We start from the raw sequence: 20,743 nt of genomic DNA on the forward strand, positions 1-20,743 counted from the left end.
ATGTTGAGCTTGCCTTTAAAATGTGTTTGACTCTGACACATCCTCAGTTCACGATCTTCTGTTCTGACATTTTTAGAGCCGTAACCAAGATTATAATGTGGCAGAACATGGTAGGTGCAGGTGAGTAATATTTTTAGAGTTTCTTAGAAACAGAAGCCTCATTTTCATGCCAATAATGTAAAGAGCAAGGAGGAAAAAGACGTGGCATAAATATCATATCATATATATAAATTGGATTGATAATGTTCAGTTATGTTTTTAATGGATCCAAACACTTTTTCCCCCACATAAATATTTTTAGTTATTATTATAATGAGAGCCTGATTCCCACGGTACGTAAGGAAATACATAATGCTAGAAAATAAGGAAACCTACTTTTATTTCCTTGTCAGTTCTGCCTTTGAGTTCTGCATTGGTCACCCCTCTACAATAACATATGGAAAACTATCTTCCCCCAAACTGTGTAAATCGGGTTGTCTTCGGAGATGTCTCCAGAAAGAACAATTTTAGAATCAGGTAAAATTTGATTTGAATCCAAGTTCTGCTCCTTGCTAGCATATGCCCAAGTTAACCTCTGCACTGTCATTTCTTCATTTGCCAGATGCGAATAACTGTACCTCCCTCCCAAGGACATCGAGAGCACTAAACGAGACCACATATACAGGGTGTCTGTCACTACATGTGGCTCATAATAAGGAGTCAAGAGAGACTAGTTATCAGTTTACTTCTGGGACCTTTCCCAAGTTTCAGCCTTTGTTATTGGACAGAATTGCTGTGCATGTGGTTTGGAGCTTTATACAGATATGGGTTATTTCTTAGAACAACAATCAAAACATTTTGTTTCTACAAGGGCTAATCTAAATAAGATTTTGTTTAGGTTAGTCTTTCTACAAAGACTGATCTAAATAAACGTTTGGAATGTTGATCCTCCAAAGAAATTAAATACAAGTTTAGCGTTCTGAATTTTTTTTTTAACGGATAGTGTGCTTCATTAAATTTTCCTTCATTGTAAGGATCTGCATTCCAGCTGACTTACAAAAACCAAATGAAGAGTTGAAACGAATGGATTTGTTTCTAGGGGATCCTGTCTGGCGAGTACGTAGAGGTACATCCCTATCTTTGAGTGACAGACCAAACTGTGGCTTATGGGCAGAGACATGATTGTATGGAGGTGCAGGTGTCTGTCAGTAGCAAAATTAGCAAAATCCAACAGAAATTAATTCATAACAATATAGGGGAACAACTGAAAAGGAAACACAGCTCCTAGTCAGCCATCTCCTCATTAATATGATCAAAACAGATCATCTGCAGCGACAGAACATATACTCCTACAGCCCCCTTGGAAGCACAAAGGAGGGATGTGGAACCTGCCTACCCACAGTTATAAATAGCTCCAGGAGCAGAATCCAGTGCCTCTGAATCCTGAAGAGATTCAGAGTTGCCTCAACACTGAGGTAACAGTCTTCTTTTGAAAAGCAATAAGCAAACAAAAAGTGTGGTTTGGAGAGGGTAACAGGCTTTCTCAGTCCAATTTAATAAACACACAAGAAGCACCTGCCAGGTTCAGGGTGTTGCCAGATGTCACGTGCCAAAAGAAACATAATATGGAACAAAAATTAGCCCTGCCCACCAATGAAGTGGTGTGATAAACTGTCTTGAGCATTGTTGTTACAGGCTCTTTTTCAGCTGGCAGACAAAGCAATTGTCGATTTGACAGAGAAACAGTAGGAAATGATGTGAACCCCTTCGCTACCCCACAAGGTTTAACGTAAAATAATCAGATCTTCAGCCTCTATGAGGAGGGGACTATGATGAGAAATGGTTCTGTGGCCACAGGAAAGAGGGTAGTGGCTGGAAGGGGCTGTTTTCTTTCTTATTCTCCACTTTCATCATGTTCCCCAGTTTCATCCAGTTCCCCCACATTACTCATTGTACCCAAAGTGTTAGGTAGCTACTCTGTATTTTATGCAGCCTAAGAGACAGTTTGCAAATGAGTCTTAAAGAATGAGCAAATAGCAATAAAAGTCCCCTATTTCAGTTTCAAGCTGAATCCCTGGCAGCTCTTTATCTTCTGTCCCCACAGTTCTTGTGGGGATTGTTTGAGGAGGAGCTAGGATGCAAATTCACTGCAGATCCACTTCTGTGCAATTCTGAAATCCAGGAAGTTCTGAGAACAGAATGCTTTGGTTTTCTTGTTGTTTGGTCAGCTTAGCATCAAAATCCATTTGGTTATAAAACCTATTTTAATACTCAGGAGTATGTTGTAAAGGTATCAATATAGTCGTTACAGCATATTACCCCAGACTCTGCTGGGGGGTATTATATATGTGATGAATGTATTTTACATGTGTGCGTGTATATCTCAGGTATCGCTTTCTAGATTCTGAAAAAGTCTGAATTTTTAAACACATCTAACCCTAAGAGTTTCAATGGCAGGTTGAATTAAGATGGATATGCCATAATATATGGCATGGTAAATAGATCTTCTAATTATTTTCAGACCATCAGATTGTATGCTTTAGCAATGCTGAAATGCAGTACTATCTTATGTTAATAAAACAACTACCAATTCTTTGAGAAGTTCATAGCACTTCAAAACTCAGCAGCATACATCAGGCATGGACAAGTGAAAGTTGACCCCTGGGACTTTGGGGAAAGTATGGATGGATTTATTAACCTCTCAAAAATGATGCTCTTGTGAGACTAAACTAATTATGTTTGTGGCAAGTGTGCTGGCATGTAATGAATTAGGATTGCTTTCACTTGTAGGCTTAATTTACTAAGGAATCTGGAGCTGCCTTCTGAAAGTTACTGCTGACAGATGATTTAGATAGCTTTGAGAACAATCAGTCGGTTTAAAAAATATTCCTTTTTGTATTTACTGTTGCTACAGGATGTGATGCTTATTTTTCTGTAGGCTCTGTATCCTGTGTAGTATTCTGTAGAATTTTCCTAGTCATGGACTATGCTCTCTTAGGAGGTGAAGAGTGTGGCCTCAACATGATATCTGACATCTGGAAAGTCTCTTTAATCGAACTGCAGTTGAGAAAAGCCCACCATCACACACTTAACTATGGAGTTGCACTTTAAGCAGATGGAAAAGCTAACTGCCAAGCCTGGGAGTTCTCTTTGAGAATAAGTTCAGATAGGAAGGAGTCAGGGTCTTACCCCAAGAGTCTGTCTGCTCTCACCCCTTCTTCCACCCATTTCCACTTGGAGCCCCAAATCCAAATTGAAACTATAGCCTTGTCTTTAGACCTGGAGTAGTACCACTAATGGATTAATTACTGGTATCTCCCCCCGCCCCACTTCGCCGAAATCAGAGATGATATTAACCATTTAGAAACCTATAAAACCACAGAGCCCTGAAAAATGAACAAATTCAGTACTGGGGGCGACCTAGAGCCGAACATTTCCTAGAAGGCCCCAAACTTGAATAGAAGCAGAGCTCCCAGGGCATTCTCCGCTGTGCCAAGTGGCTGAGCCCAGAGTACTGCTTGGACCATGCTGCTTTCGTACTTCTGACCTCTTCTTGTGCTTGGTTCTTTGCCATCTTCCATGATCTCAGTATCTCCTACCCACATGACCTTGCTACACAGTCCAGTTAACTCTTATTAATAGGAATAGCTACTATTTAGTGAGCATTTAATACATATCAATCATTGAGAAAACTTTAACTCAACTTCTCTTTTAGCCCAACTGCGCCAAGACTCTCCCAGTTGAGCACCTGGCAAATTACAGGTGCTCGATCTAAGTTTTCACCACTCTCTTCACCTCCCCTAAGAGTTCATTTGGTTCATCTTGAGATTCCTTCATCTGGCACAACAAATATTCATGGAGTACTGAGTCTGCTTTAATTCTCAGCAGATGCCAAGATGGAATTGGGAATTCAAGAGATTCCCTGAAGGGAAAAGGGAAGAGGAAGCAGGAGTTGTGGGAAGAACCTTCAGACTGTGGTGCCGGTCTGACACCTGGACAGAAACATGAAAGTGGGGAAGGAAGAGCCACCAAGAAAGTCCTGACCAGGCCAGTAGGGAGCCCCACGTCAGGCAGAAATGGCCGAGTTCTTGAACTTTCCCTGTGCTCAATCAGTGGCTGGGAGTAGCCTATAGAGAAAGTGGCAGGAGGATTGCAGAGGAACCCTAAGGAGCAGCAGGTGGAACAGGTTCTGTTCTCAGGGAACCTCCACCTGCCACAAGAATGTGATCTGAGAGCACGGGCAAGGATTCAGGAATTCTTGAAACATCCACCTTCAAATACCCATTTCTCTTAAGTCTCGAAGACTTTTCAGTCCATAAGAGTCCAGTGTTTACAAGTTTTTAAAAGCAGATGTCTCTGGGAAGGAAAAGACCTAAAGCCTTTGTTATCTAATAACTTAGCAAAAGGTGGTTGAAGGCCTGATGAGAGTCAAAGGACAGGACCCACACTCTCTGAGCACCACATTAGTATTTAATGAGGTGCTGTGAAGGCACCCTCCCTCATCAGAAGAAATAAAAGCTTCCCTCTGCTTTTCTCTGAGAGTTTAGAGTTTCCACGTTTCGTATTACAGACTCACTTTCTTCATTTCAATAAGAAAATAGTTGCTCAATAGGGAGGCAGCTGACTTCAATCCTTATATATTGGAACAGGAACATTCATGGATCATGTCAAATATCAGGATGCCTGGAGCAGAATGGCCATGACTCTGTGTGTTCCCATGTTGACATTTTTTGAGGTCATATGACAAGAAGGGTAGAGCATGATGAGAGAATTTCTTCACCTGCTGATAAAAAAAAGCAAGAAAGTCGTTCTTTTCTTTGCATTCAGCACTAGATAAACAAGTGAATACAGACCTAACCTGTTCTGGGATGAAAACTGAGACCAATGTTCCCACAGATTTGTGGAAAAAAACACAGAGGAGTTAATGGACTTAAAGTCATACTGTGAGTTAATGGCCAAGACTGTCCATAGAATCACATCCTCCATGAGCATCGAAAAAATATTACGTAGAACTGAGTAGAAATACTCAAACTAGTTCCTTCCGGTCCAATCACTAAACTGTTAACACAGAGCCTTTTGTGAGCATAATGAAGATTATCATTGTAACCTTCCAGGTACATGATTCTACATCTGTTGCCATGGCAAAGGAACAAAATCTAAGCTTCTGATTAAAATGAATCCTTTTGTTAAGAAATAATCAAGATTCCTATCAGAGTTTTATCACCGTCTTAGTCTTTTCATTTTTTATACTACCCGAAGCCTGAAGCTCAAAGTGCCTACTTGAAGTTTGCTTTTTATTGTTTACATAATAAGTGAATTAATTTTGTTCCGTCATTTCCTTGATACGTTTTAATAACATAAATGTACTTGAATCATTATGCTTATCTGAATGTTTTTATCTCAGGGATGACAAGTAGATTGACGGATAGTGAGTATAACATATATTTGTTCTGGAATCTTAATTTTACATTTCAGTATTAAAGTTTTTGAGTGATTCCGTACAGAACACAAAAAACCTATCAAATATGAAAGAGGAATAGGAAATTATAAATAAAATCACTGTCAGCCTAGAGATACTAATTCCAGTATAGGCTTCCATAAATCCTTACCTGAAGGCTGTAAATGTTTCTGAGAAAACCCTGATGCTGATGTGATTTAAGTGTCTCTGCTCAAGAAATTATGCTGTCTTTTTGCTACTGTCCGCTTAAAGAGAAGTTCAGCTGCCATTTAGATGATGTATTTCCTCCTGTGTAATTGCTTATTTTCTGTTCTGAAAAGCTTTCCTTCCAACAGTGCTCTTAAGGGCGCGATTTTATAATCAAGAGCCTCTGCCCTTCATAGCCTCATGAGACTGGAACTTGCTGTTTCTCTCCAGAGATGCTTAACAATGAGTCAGGAATCATCAAGAGGCTTTCTGTGGCTTAAACACTTTTTGATAGGGGCAGAAGGAAAAGGACACCTGTATTCTAGTCTAGTCTAGAAGAGGTGTGTGATTTCAAGCAAATTATCCTTAATATGTTTGAACCTCATTTTGAAAATGAGGAATTTAGACTCAGTGATCCCTTCCAGCTCTATAATGCATAGTCTTTGATTGATTAGCTGATTGCTCATGAAATTTAGTGATTTTTGATACTGAATTTTGTTTTCCACATATCAGACGATATATACCCTGTTATTGTTGTTAAATATCTCTCTCATTCAAAATGAGACTTTTTAATAGTTACACACACTTAATTGATGTTGAGAATGCTCCCTATTTAATAAGCTCTATGTGTATTTAGTGTTTGGCTAAAACCTTGTTTGCACTCTTTATGTTTTGTGTGTGTTAATGTTACGTGTTTGTTGAATGAATGCTTTTTAATCTACTGCAAAAGCAGGTGGTTTTATTTTATTTCCTTCTTTAATGCACCTTCACAAAGGGATATTCAGTAAATAAGAGGTACTCATATACACATTTTATCTTGTCCTTTTTTTTCCAAAATTGGTCAGTGAGTTTGAAGATAAAGCTTTTGTTTAAAAAAAAAAAAAAAAAAGGACACTCATGTGGTAAGAATCATTTGAAAACAGAGGTTTGGAAAAGTTTCTGTTTTTCTCAGGGTTCTCAAACTTTATTATTTTTACTTATTTATTGATGTATTTTACTGTGGTAAGAATACTTACCATGAGATCAGTCCTCTAAAACTTTTAAATGTACCATACATTATTATTGACTATAATTTCTAACATTATACAGCAGATCTCTAGAGTTATTCATCTTGCTTAACAGACTTAGAGCCTGTTGGTTAGTGACTCTCCATTTCACCTTCCCTACCAGCCCCTGGAAATCCCTGTTCTACTCTTTGATTCTTTGAATATGACTATTTTAGATACCTCATACAAATGGAATTATGCGGTCTTTATTTTTCCATGACCTGCTTCTTGTACTTACCATATTATCTTCAAGGTTCATTCATGTTGTCACATATTACAGAAGTTCCTCTTTTGTAAATTTAAGGCTGTATTCCATTGTCTGTATATACCACATTTTCTTTATGTAGTCATCTGTCGATGGATATTTAGGTCATTGCCATATCTTGGCTATTGTGAATAGTGCTGCAGTGAACACGGGAGTGTTCAAGGTCCAAATTCATTCTTTTTGATTGTGAATATCCAGTTTTCCCACCACTATTTGTTGAAGAAATACTTCATTCCCTATTGTGTATTCTTGTCCTCCTTGTCAAAGATCAGTTGATCAGATATGCATGGATTCACATCTGAGCTCTCTATTCTATTCCACTTTATGAATGCTTGTCTTATGCTAGCATCCTGTTTTGATTACTGTAATTCTTAAAGATACTTTGAAATGATGAGGTATGATGCCTCCACTTTTGTTGTACTTCAGCATTGCTTTGGCTGTTCAGGGTCTCCTGTGGTTCTATGTGAATTATAGGATTGTTCATTTTTGTAAAAAATATTCTTGGGATTTTGATAGAGATTACATTAAATATGTAGATCATTTTGGGTAGAATAGACATTTTCATATTAGTTCTTCTAACCCATGAACAGGAGATATCTTTCCATTTATTTGTATCTGCTTTAAAATTTCTTTAATCAGTATTTTCTACTTTTCAGTGTGCAAATCTTTAACCTTCTTGGTTAAATATCATATGACTTCACTCATATGAGGAATTTAAGGTATAAAACAGATGAACATAAGGGAAAGGAAGCAAAAAGAATATAAAAACAGGGAGAGGGACAAACCATAAGAGACCCTTAATTACAGAGAACAAGCTGGAGGGGGTTGCTGGAGGGGCTGTGGGTGGGGGGAGGGGCTACCTGGGTAAGGGGCATTAAGGAGCACTTTTTGGGATGAGCACTGGGTGTTATACATAGGGGATGAGTCACTGGAATCTACTTCTGAAAACATTATTGCACTATATGCTAACTAACTTGGATGTAATTCAAAAATTAAAAAAAAAAAGATTATTCCTAAATATTTTATTCTCTTTGATAATATTTTAAATGGGATTATTTTCCTAACTTCCTTTTCTAATAGTGTATAGAAATGCAATTGATTTTTGTGTGCTGTTTTCATATTTTACCATCTTAGGGAGTTTGTGTTAGAACTAAAGAATTAGTTCTGACAGTATTTTTATGGAAGTTTTGGGGCTTTCTATGTACATGGTCATATGGTCTTCAAACAGGGGGAGTATTTCTTCTTTCTTTCTTTCTTTCTGATTTGGATATTTTTCTTTCTTAATTGCTCTGGCTAGGACTTCCAGTACTATGTTGAATGGAAGTGGCAAGAGTGGGTATTCTTGCCTCATCCCTGCTCTTAAAGGAAAAGCTTTTAGTTTTTCACCATTAAGTGTGATTTTAGCTGTGGGTTTTTCATGTATGGTCTTTATTATGTTGTGGAGTACTTGTATTTCTAGTTTGTTGAGCATTTTTATCATGAAAGGATATTGAATCTATTCAAATGTTTCTTCAAATCTATTGAGATTATCATGTGATTTTTATCTTTTATTCTGTAATGTGGTATATTAATTGATTTTCCTGTTGAGCCACTCTTTCATTCCAGGGATAAATCCCACTCAGTCATGGTGTATGATCCTCTTAGTGTGCTGTTGGATTTGGTTTGCCAGTATTTTGGTGATGAGTTTGGCATTACATTCTTTAGGGCTATTGGTGTGTAGTTTTTCTTGTAGTATCCTTGTCTGGCTTTAGCATTAAAGCTGAATTTATAAAATTGGGTGTGTTCACTAGCCGTGAGTTTTCTGGAAGAGTTTAAGAAGTATTCATGTTAATTCTTCTTTAAATATTTGGTAGAATTCACCAGCAAAGCCATCCGGACCTGTGTCTGTCTTTGTTGAGAGGTGTTTGATTACTGATTCAATCTCCATACTAGTTATAGACCTGTTGAGAATGTCTATTTCATCATGATTATTCATAGTAGATTGTATGTTTCTAGAAATTTATCCATTTTTTCTAGGTTATCCAGTTTGTTGGCATATATTCATAGTAGTCTCTTATGATCATTTATATTTCTGTGACATCCATTATGTCTCTTCTTTATTTCTGGTTTTATTTGAGTCTTTCTCTCTCTCTCTCTCTCTCTCTCTCTCTCTCTCTCTCTCTCTCTTCTCTTTCTCTCATCTAGCTAAGTGTTCATCACTTTTGTTTCTTTTCAGAAAACCATTTCTGAGTTTTGTTAATTTTCTATTATTTTGCTATCCTCTATTTCACTTATCTCTAATCTTTATTTTCTTTCTTCTGCTAAATTTAATCATAGCTTGTTCTTTTTCTAGCTCTTTGAAGTATAAAGTTAGGTTGTTTATTTGATATCTATCTTCTATGTAGATGTTTAGAACAACATATTTTCCTCTTAGAACTGCTTTTTTTTCACATTCCATAAGTTTTGGTATATTGTGTTTCTATTTTCATTAGTCTCACTTTTTTTTTTTTTTTTAATTTCTACTTTGACCCACTGGTTATTCAGGAATGTGTTAAGTTGCACATATTTGTGAGTTTTCCAGTTTTTCTCCTGTTAATGATTTCCACCATTGGGGTTGGAAAAGGTACTTGATATGATTTCAATCTTTTTAAAATTATGACTTCTTTTATGGTCCAGCATATGATTTTCCCTGGAGAATATTTATGTGTTTGAGGAGACTGTGCATTCTCCTGATGTTGGATGGAATGTTCTGAATATGTCTGTATGTCCATTTGATCTATAGTGTGGTTCAGATCTTCTGGTTCCTTACTGTGTGAGTGTTCTGTCCATTTAGAAAGTGGGTTATTGAAGTGTCCTATTATTATGTTTTTGTCTATTTCTCCTTTCAGTTCTATCAGTGTTTACATTATATATTTAGGTGATCTGATGTTGAATGCATATACAATTTATAACTGTTATTTCTTTCTGGTGGATTGACTGTTTTATCATTGTATAATATCCTTTGTCTCTTGAGAGAATTTTTGAATTGAAGTTCACTTTGTGTGGTGTACGTGTACCCACTCCTCTCTTTAGGTTACCATTCCCTGTAATATATTTTTCCATCTTCTCACTTTCAGCCTATGTGTGTCCTTAAAACTGAAATGAGTTTCCTATAGAGCAATTTGTGCATTTTGTTTTGTTTTGTTTTAATCCATTCAGGCATATTATGCGTTTTTATTAGGGAATTTAATCCATTTATATGTAAAGCAATCATTGATAGGGAAAGATTTACTATTGCCGTTTTGTTGTTTTCTGTTAGCCTTGTTCCTTTGTCTTGTCCTCTTGCTGTCTTCCCTTATATTTTTTTTTTTACTTTTTTTTTGGTATTAATAGGCTTTGCTTTCTCTTTTTCTTTGTGTAACATTTATAGGTATTATTTTTATGGCTATCTTAAGGCTTACATAAAACGTCTTATAATTATAGCAGTCTGTTTTAAAAAGATGAGTTTAATCACATACAAAAACTCTACACTTTAGCTTCTCCTCCCACCCACATGTTGTTACTGTCACAATTTATGTGCATTCATACTGTGTATCTTTTAATGTATTTTGGTTACAGTTCTATTGTAATACTTTCTCTTTTAACTTTTTTTTTCATTTTGCAGTGAGAATAATGTTTGTTGAGAGTGGTTCATTATAAACAATATATGTATATGTATATGTATATGTATATGTATATGTATATGTATATGTATATGTATATGTATATGTATATATATATATAAACTCTCTGCAATGCAAAAAATCCCTTTTGTCCCTGTGTGGCTGCAGTGAACAAAACCAACCGTCCAGTGGGGCTTCGCTGGGCCCCTAGCATGTGGACAGGGGTCATGGGTGCCACATGCTATGGGCAGAAGTTCCTGAAGTCTGGGCTCTCTCCAGCCTTATTTTCATGCCATGTGCAAGAACACAACGTAGTGTGGTTTGCATCCTACCCCCATGACCCTCCCCCAGCAGATGGCACCAGCTCAGGCACAGGTAGCTTTCTTGTTAATCTGCCAGATGGGTGACTTCTAACTTGTGGCCTGCCCAGGGACTGAGTGTTTCTAAATGTCACACGATGGACTGAGGTGCTATGACCACTCTCCTTGGAGGCCGCTCTCCATGACGGCCCCACCAGTCGTCCAAAGCTTCGCTTCCTCATTGCCTTCCTTGATGCATCCATTCTTACCACAATTTTAGCCAGACCCTTCCTGAGGACGCCCAAACCTCAGCTGCCACACATGGTGCTCCTGGGCATGACACCAGAGTTCCCTGGGATCTTGGGCCACCCAGCATCAAGGCAAAAGAGACGAGACCAGTCTGAAGGCAATGCTAGTCTCTGACACCAGGCTGGCTGACCTGTTAGCTAACCAGCTAATAGCGCCTCTGTCTCGGCCAAAGGCTGCATCTGGTGCCGAGGAGCGATTCGGCTGGGTGGTCTGACAGCCCTCATAAACAGAGCCCACCTCTGCCCCTCAGAGCAGCCGTGGTGGGGGGGCACCAGCCGGCTGGTGGGAGCAGATGCTGAGCATGGTTTGCGGTCCAGAGGGATGGCAGCTGCCGTGTGGCTCTTGGGGCAGCCTTGCTCCCTTGCCAATGACCGCTCACGAGGGGTGGGTGTCCTCAGCCCCTTTGGGAATGATCCATTTCCCTTAGTTTTTAGGTACAGACCTGCATTCAAGACCCAGCCCCACCACTGTCCTGGATATACTCTCCCCAGACTGATGGCCAGATTTTGTCTACAAGGTGAGGGGTCCTGGCACTCAGCCCACCAGCTGTGAGTCCCTTTCTCTTTGAAAGAGAACTTGGGCAGGCTTATCTGCCTTCTGAACAGAGATGTCCGTGGTTCTGAAGTCCCTGAATCTCACTATTATTGTCTTACTTGAGGGTGACCCTCACTCCCCACAAGCAAAAGCTTAAATCTCAAAAGAACCAACAACAACAACAAAAAACAAATAGTCCATGCTACGTGCAGTGCTGTGTGATCCTGGGCAGGTATCACCCTTCTCTGTCAAGAAAAAAGAGACCCAGTGTTCTGTGCAAAATGTCCTGGCATGAACACTGGGGTGGGTGGAAGGCCACAGGCTATCCCCCCCACTGCCTCAGGAGTGCAGGCCCTAGCACCCCAGCACCTCCAGCACCGTGAGGCTTGGGGCTCCCCATACCCAGAGAATGGGCCCCACTGTCAGGGCTTAGGCTTGTGTCAGGAGGCCTCGTGGGTTGGGGGGGGTGGATCTTTGGGACACAAGTGGCTGTTCTTGGCCCTCAGTGTCAGGCATTCTCAGAGTACATTCAGCACTGCCAGCCAGGAAGAGCCAGGGCCCTGTCTCCTCCCCTCAGAGCCCTCCACCCTACAATGCTATAGTACCTGGAGGGTGCGGGGTGAGGTTCAGGGTCCTTTTGGCCTGAGGCCCAGCCCTCCTCAGGGCCCAGAGGCCTGACAACCAGCCACAGGAACTTGGGCCCACGGGGAGGCGGGAGGGAGTGGCAGCATTCACCAAAGGGCACAGGGAGGAGGTCTATAGCACTTCTGGGGGACGGGGGAGTCCCCCCTGGGAGGAGTCCCCAGCCCTGGGAGCCGGGGTTGGCTACACTGTCTTCAAACACACCGATGCCATCCTGACAGGCGGCTTCTCCAGGGCTCAGCACCCAGGTCTGTGGGGAGGCGATCTCAGGCTTCTCCACCTGGGTCTGGTTTGCAGGCAACAGAGGGGACTGTGGAGGTCCCCAGGGCATGGTTGGAGTCAGGCCTGGGGTCCCCGGGGAAGCTCAGATGCTCTGCGGTGGCCTCCAGCAACCAGCAGGTGTGCGGGGTAAGTGACGTGATGACACGCGCAACGCTGGTGGGCAAAGCAGGCACGCCTTGGGCTCCAAGACTTCCCTGGGGCTTTGTCACACGGGCTTATGTGCCATAAGTGGTTCTGGCTTCCTCGAAGTTACGGATGCTGGTGCTGCACATTTGGTCAGTACAGGCTGGGTTGTTGTAGAAGAGGCAGCCAGTGGCCCGGTTGTAGCCAGGCAGCACAGTGAAGCGGCCCTGGTGGTCAGGGGTCCGGCAGAAGCAGCGGCGGCCGCTGGGGGCGAAGCAGCGGTACGCGACAGGACCGGAGCCGAGGTCGCAGTGCAACACCCCAGAGTTCACCAGCACGATGGCCACGTGGCCCTGTGCCAGGTGCTCCTGGATATCCTGCACGCTCACTGTGCATTTTTCCACCGGCACCTTGCAGGCCTTGGCTTGTGCAAACACCTGGTTCACCCGGGCCTCCTCTGTGTCAAAGTGCTTCCTGTAGAAGGACTGGGTCTTGTAGCCCTTGTCAACGCCCAGGGTCTGCGTGCAGAAACGGTGCCTCACGCCAAAGTGGCGCATTAGGTAGGCCAGGTCAGTAGTCCAGATGCCCCTGGTTAGTCGCGGCTCCTGCAGGGCGCTCTCGAACTCACTGCCGCCCAGCTGGCCCAGGCACCGCAGCACCATCTTGGAGCAGGCCAGGCCGCAGTTCCAGGGGTAGAGCTGCTGGATGATGGGCGCGGACAGCCGCACAAAGTCTCCGGGTGCCAGCGGCGTCCCCTCTGCCTCCGCCCTCATAACCCGGGCCGCGCGGGGCGCCCGCGGCCCCCGCCCCTCGCCCGGGGCGCCCGCTGCAGCTTCGGCTTTGACCGGGGGAAGGAGTGCGGCCGGTGCATGTCAGGTTCCTCCGCCGCCACCACCGCCATTTGCTGGGGGGGGGGGGGGCGGGGAAGAGAAGGCCTCTTTTAACGTTTATGCTAGAATTAAAAATGACTTACCTACCACTATTACAGTAATACAGCCTCCTGTATGCGACATTTACCTTTATTAGTGAGTCTCTAATGCTCTGCGGTTGCTACTTCGTGTTCTTTCATTTCAACTTGAATAACTGTTGTGGGAAGCCGTGGAGAAGTTGGAGCGCTAGATGCATGGAACACTCTTTCCCTCTTCAGGTGGAGGCTGAGAGCTGGGATTTTCATCCGCTCAGTCCGTGCCGAGCATGGCAGATGATCCATGGAGGATCTATTTCAGTTTTCACCAGGTAGCTAGGCTGTGCCAGGCCTGCCAGAGCGCCAAGACTGGCAAGACAGAAGCCAGTCCTTTGGGGAGTCCTCTTGCAAAGTTGCAGCGCTAGATACACAGACCAATCCTTTTACCTGTACTGAGAAAAGCTGTAAGCTAATCCTGATCATGTAGTGCTGTTCCAGGGCTAAGGACTCTGGCAAGAAAGCGTCCCCACCTGTGGCTTCAGTGAACCTGGTTTTATGTATGCCCAGGGTGCAGGAGACATTGATTAGTTTTCAGATTTGTCTGTGAGTTGTTGCTAAATCCTTGTCTGTGCAAGGAGGAGGGCTCAAGGCTTCTTACTATGTCATCTTGCTAAGGTGACTCTCCTACTGATTCTTTCAAGAATAAAAAACCAGAGGGGTGCCTGGATGGCTCAGTCGGTTAAGCATCCTACTCTTGATTTCAGCACAGGCCATGATCTCACGGTTCATCAGATCAAGCCCCACATCGGCTTTGTGTGTGGCTGAGCTTCTGACTCTTGGTCTCAGCTCAGGTCATGATCTCACAGTTGGTGAGATCAAGCCTCTTGTCCGGCTCTGAGCTGACAGCCTGGAACCTTCTTGGGATTCTCTCTCTCTCTCTCTCTCTCTCCCTCCCTCTCTCCCTCCCTCTCTCTCCCTCTCTCTCCCTCTCTCTCCCTCTCTCTCCCTCTCTCTCCCTCTCCCTCTCTCCTCCCCACTGCCCCTCTCCTACTTGGGCACCCCCCCTTTCAAAATAAATAAACTTAAAACACTGGATTGTGTGATTTTTTTAAATAAAGTTCATTTATTTATTTTTGTGAGAGAGTGAGAGAGAACATGAGCAGGGGAGGGGCAGAGAGAATCCCAAGCAAGCTCCATGCCATCAGTGCAGAGCCAGATGAGGGGCTTGATCTCACCAACCATGAGACCATGACCTGAGCTGAGATCAAGAGCCAGAAGCTCAACTGACTGAACCACCAGATGCCCCTGCAGTCTCTTATTTCAAAGCCCATTCTATTTCTAATATGCCACAGTTTCCTGTTTCTTGAAATTTCGTAGAAATTGCTCTGTACAAGACATATCACTAATGAGATACATGTGGAAAAGGAATAAATTGAATTATCTGCTTACAAATGCAAAGGGGTTTTCCTACTCTCTCCATGTGTGTATAATACACGCACATTATAGTTTATATTCTATGAATGTCCAAGCTTATCAATGGTCAAATATAAATTAAATTGAAATTCAAATATACGTTTATCAGTCAAAAAGTATAGTAATGCCCATTATTCAAAAACACAGGAAAATGAAGACTCTCAAACACAATAATGGGACTGTATGTGTTGGAAAATTTACAAAAAACTACAAACAGTTGGTAATTTCACTCCTAGAAATTAGCTTAAGGAAATAATTAAGCATATGTGTAAAGCATCTTCATCACATAATTTCTAGTTTTTGTTGTAAACAACCCAAGTGTCCAAGAATATGGAATTGGATGAATAAATTATGAATATAATAGAAAATACCATTTAGCCATTAAAAATTATATTGGATAGGGTACCTGGGTGGCTCAGTTGGTTAAATGTCCCACTTCAGCTCAGGTCATGATCTCAAGCCCCACGTTGGGCTGTGCTGACAGCTCAGAGACTGGAGCCTGATTCAGATTCTGTGTCTCCTTCTCTCTCTGACCCTCCCCTGCTCACATTCTGTCTCTCTCTCTCCTTCAAAAATAAATAAACATTAAATTTTTCTAAATATATATATTTCAAATGAGTATTTATAGGCATGAAAAGATATATGCATTTTTAAGTACAAATATCTGATTAAAAATAAATGTATAATTGTTTTTAGAGAATAAACAGGGGCGCCTGGGTGGCTCAGTTGGTTAAATGTCTGACTTTGGCTGAGGTCATGATCTCATGGTTCATGAGTTCGAGCCCCGTGTTGGGCTCTGTGCTGACAGCTCAGAGCCTGGAGCCTGCTTCGGATTCTGTGTCTCCCTCTCTCTCTGCCCCTCCCCCACTCATACTCTGTCTATTTCTCTTGCTCTCAGAAATAAGACATTAAAAAATTTTTTTTAAAAAGAAAAGAAACAATATATTATAGCTATATTTAATAGCTTCAGGCATAATTTACACACCATAAAATTCACCGATAATAAGTGTATGGTTAAATAACTTTTAGTAAATTTATAGATTTGTACCACAACAATCCAGCTTTAGAATAATAATTTTTTCTAAGTTTTCATTTTAATTCCAGTATAGTTAACAGTGTTATGTTAATTTCAGATGTATAATATAGTGATTCAACAATTCTATACATTACTCAGTGCTCATTATGATAAGTATGGTCTTTAATCCCCATCATCTATTTCACCCATCCTTCCACCCAACTCCCCTCTGCTACCTACTGGTTTGTGTTCTGTAGTTAAGAGTCTGTTTCTTGGTTTGTCTCTCGCTTTTTTTCTTTACTCATTTGTTTTATTTCTTAAATTCCACATATAAGTGAAATCATATGGTATTTGTATTTCTCTGACTTAATTTGCTTAGCATAATACTCTCTAGCTCCATTCATGATGTTGAAAATGGCAAGATTTCATTCTTTTTATGGTTGAATAATATTCCATTTTACACACACACACACACACACACACACACACACCATATCTTCTATACCCATTCATCTATTGATGGACACTTGGGCTGCTTCCATATTTTGGCTATTGTGAGTAATGCTGCAATAAACATAAGGGTACATGTATCCCTTTGAATTAGTGCTTTTGTATTTTGGGGGTAAATACCCAGTAGTGGAATTATTGGATTATAGGGTAGTTCTATTTTTAACTTTTCAAAGAACTTCACTACTGTTTTCCACAGTTTACATTCCCAGCAACAGTGCACAAAGGTTCCTTTTCCTCCACATCCTCTCCAACACTTGTTATTTCTTGTGTTTTTGATTTTATCCCTCTGACAGTGAGGCGATATCTCTTTGTGGTTTTGATTTGCATTTTCCTCATGATGAGTTATGTTGAGCATTTTTTCATATGTCAGTTGGCCTTCTAGATATCTTCTTTGGAGAAATACCTGTTCATGTCTTCTGCCCAGTTTTTAATTGGAATGTTTGTGTTTTTAGGTATTGAGTTTTAAAAAGTCTTTATATGTTTTGGATACTAATAATGCTTTATCTGATATGCCATTTGCAAATATGTTCTTTTGTTCATCAGAGACATTGGCCTGTAATTCTCTTTTTTGTGGTGTCTTTATCTGGTTTTGGTATTAGGGTAATGCTGGCCTCACAGAATGAATTTGGAGTATTTCCTTCCTCTTCCACTTTTTGGAACAGTTTGAGAAGAATAGGTATTAGCTCTTCTTTTAAATGTTTGGTAGAATTCACCTGGCAGCCATCTGGTCCAGGACTTTTGTTTATTGAAAGTTGATTACTGAATCAATTGTATTGCTGGTAATCGGTCTGTTCAAATTTTCTATTTCTTCCTGACTCAATTTTGGTAGCTTATGTGTTTCTAGGAATTTATCCATGTTTGCTTGTAATTTTTCATAACATTCCCTCACAATTGTCTGTATTTCTGTGGTGTTGGTTTTTATTTCTTCTCTTTCATTAGTGATTTGTTTGAGGTCTCTCTTTTTTTATGAGTCTGGCTAAAGTTTATCTTTAAAAAAATTTTTTAATGTTTATTTATTTTTAAGAGAGAGCAAGAGCCGGAGAGGGGCAGAGAGAGGGGGAGACAACAGAATCCAAAGTAGGCTCTGGGCTCGGAGTTGTCAGCACAGAGCCTGACATGGGGCTCAAACCCACAAACCATGAGATTATGACCTGAGCCAAAGTTAGATGCTTAAGTGACTGAGCCACTCAGGTGCCCCTGGACGAATTTTTTTCAATTTTGCTGATCTTTTTAAAGACCTAGCTACTGGTTATATTGATCTGTGCCATTGTTTTTTTGTTTTTTTGTTTTTGGTTTTTTTTTTTTTGTTTTTTTTTAGTTTCTGTATCATTTATTTCTGCTCTGTTTTTTATTATTTCATTCCTTCTGCTTATTCTAGGTTTTGTTTGTTCTTTTTCTAGCTCCTTTAGGTGTAAGGTTGGATTATTTATTTGAGATTTTTCTTGTTCCTGAGGTAGTCCTGTATTGTTATAAACTTCCCTCTTAGAACTGCTTTTGCTGCCTCCCAAAGATTTTGGACCACTGGTTCCATGTAACTTTTTATGTCTTTTTTGATTTCTTGATTGACTCACTAATTGTTTATTTGCATGTAATTAACCTCCATGTATTTGTAGTCTTTACAGTTTTTCTCTTGTGGTTTATTTCTAATTTTATAGGCTGTGGTCATAAATGATGTATGGTATGACTTTGGTATTTTTGAATTTATTGTAACTTGTTTTGGTGATCTATTCTGGAGAATTTTCCATGTGTACTTGAAAAGTATGTGTATTTTGCTGTTTTAGGATGGAATGTTTTGAATGCATCTGTTAAGTCCCTCCGGTCTAGTGTGTCATTCAAAGCCACTGTTTTCCTTGTTGATTTTCTGTTAGGATGCTCTGTCCATTGATGTAAGTGGGATGTTAAAGTTCATTACTATTATTGTGTTACTATTGATTAGTTACTCTCTGTTTATTAACTCTTTTATATATTTGGGTGCTTTCATGTTGGGTGCATAAATATGTACAATTGTTATATCATTTTGTTTGATTGCCCTGTTTATTACTATTTGGTGCCCTTCTTTGTCTTTGGTAACAAGAGTTACCATCTTTGTTTTTAACGTTTATTTTATCTGATATAAATATTTCTACCATGGCTTTCTTTTCACATCCATTTACATAATAAGTGTTCCTCCATCTCCTCACTTTCAACCTGCAGGTGTCATTAGGTCTGAAACAAGTCTCTTGTAGGCAGCATATAGACGGGTCGTGGTTTTTTATCCACTTTGTTACCCAATGCCTTTTGATTAGAGCCTATAGTCCATTTACACTCAAAGTAGTTATTGATATGTATTTATTGCCATTTTTAAAATTGTTTTGTTGCTTTTTTAAGCTTTTCTCTGTTCCTTTCTTCTCTTGCTTTCTTTCATGGTTTGTTGAGATTCCTTAATGATATACTTGGATTCCTTTCTCTTTATTCTTTGCATATCTATTGCTGGTTTTTTAATTTGTGGTTACCCATTAGGTTTGTATATAATGTCTTCTGCATATAGCAGTCTATATGAAGTTGATGGTTTCTTAAGTTTGAACACATTCTTTATTCTTTTCCCCTCTATGTTTTAAGTAAATGGTTTCCTTTTTTACATTCTTTGATTTTATGAATCTATTGACTGATTTCACAGAAATACTTATTTTTACTTCTTCTATGTCTCCTACTTTTCATATTCTCAGTTATAGTCTTTCCTTTTCACTCAAAGAGTACCCTTTAATATTTCTTATAAGGCTGATTTAGTGGTCATGAACTTCTTTAGTTTTTGTTTGTCTGAGAAAAACTTTATCTCTCCTTCTATTCTGAATAATAGCCTTGTTGGATATAGTATTTTTGGTTGCAGATTATAAGCACTTTGAATGTTATCATACCATTCCCTTCTGGCCTGCAATGTTTCTGCTGAAAAATCTGCTGATAGCTTTATGGGGTTTCCCTTGTATGTAACTGTCTTCTTTTCTCTTGCTAATTTTAAATTTTTTTCTTTCTCACTACTTTTTTCCATATTAATTACTATGTTTTGGTGTTGACCTTGTAGTGATTTCGTTGGAGGCTCTCTGTGCCTTCTGGATCTGAATATCTGTTTCATCAGATTAGGGAAGTTTTCAGATATTATTTCTTCAAATAAATTTTTACCCTCTTTTATATCTTCTTCTGGGATCCCTATGATGGCAATAATATTATGCTTGATGGAGTCATTGAGTTCCCTAAGTCTATTGTCATTTAACATAATTATTTTTTCTCTCACTTACCTCGATTACTTTTTGTTACTCTGTCTTCCAGGTCATTAATTCATTTCTCTGCTTCCCCTAGCCTTCCTCTATTCCATTAAATATACTTTTAACTTCAATTAGTATATTCTTCATTTCTGATTGATTCTTTTTTATCTCTGTGTTTAGCGTCTCACTAAGGTTCTTCACTCTTTTCTCAAGTCTAGTGAGTATCTTTATGACCATTACTTTAAGTTCTCTATTAGGCATATTACTTATCTCACTTTCACTTTAGCCCTTAGCCTCTAGCTACAATTTTGTCTTTCCTTTCATTTGGAACATATTCCTCTGTCTCTGCATTTTGCCTAACAATCTGTGTCTGTCTCTGTTAGGAAAAGTTAGCTGTGTCTGTTGCTCTTGAAAGTAGTGGGCAGGGCAAGCACTTTTAAGAAGGTGGCACTGATCCTCTTCATAGGATAGGACCAGCCACTGTGAAGACCCAGCCAGCCAGGGTGCTCTACAAGGTGTGCGTGTGTAGGTGTGGAGTACTGCAAGCTGCATGTGCTGGTGCTTTTCCCCCTGGAACATGCAGCTACTGAAGAGACCTGACCAGCTAGGCCACTCCACAAAGTGGGGGCATGAAGTGTAGTTTTAACGAGGTGTGTACATCCTCCTTGGGAGGTGGGGAGACAGGGTGTTGGCAAGGTTTGTGCCTGTCTTCGGTGGGGGGGGGGGGGACCCACAGAGTACAGAGATAGCTCTAGCTGGCAAGGGTGGAGTATAGGGTAAGCAAGTTAGGTAGTGAATGCCAGCACCATGCTGGGGGGCAGGGGAAGGAAATGGTGCCTGCCAGCTTTTTATTCCTGTA

At 40.4% G+C, this 20,743-nt stretch overlaps 2 protein-coding genes across 3 annotated transcripts in view; one reads left to right on the top strand and one right to left on the bottom strand.

Annotated features, from left to right (window-relative positions):
• NECAB1 (N-terminal EF-hand calcium binding protein 1) overlaps positions 1–20,743 on the top strand; it is a 193,812-nt gene that overhangs the window by 107,316 nt on the left and 65,753 nt on the right. The gene's annotated exons all lie outside the window — the stretch shown is intronic.
• LOC132664276 (protein GUCD1-like) lies at positions 12,836–13,516 on the bottom strand. Of its 2 annotated transcripts, XM_078441596.2 has the most exons (2): positions 13,125–13,516; positions 12,836–13,007 (listed from the first exon to the last, which is right to left on the bottom strand). In XM_078441596.2, the coding sequence occupies exons 1-2, from the start codon at positions 13,514–13,516 to the stop codon at positions 12,836–12,838; spliced, it is 564 nt and encodes a 187-aa protein (XP_078297722.2). The 2 variants fall into 2 exon arrangements, with proteins under 2 accessions (XP_078297722.2, XP_060466855.2); XM_060610872.3 differs by having other exon boundaries at positions 12,836–13,516.

This window comes from Panthera onca, chromosome F2 (assembly GCF_046562875.1).
Source record: "Panthera onca isolate mPanOnc1 chromosome F2, mPanOnc1 haplotype 2, whole genome shotgun sequence".
Taxonomy (NCBI): domain Eukaryota; kingdom Metazoa; phylum Chordata; class Mammalia; order Carnivora; family Felidae; genus Panthera; species Panthera onca.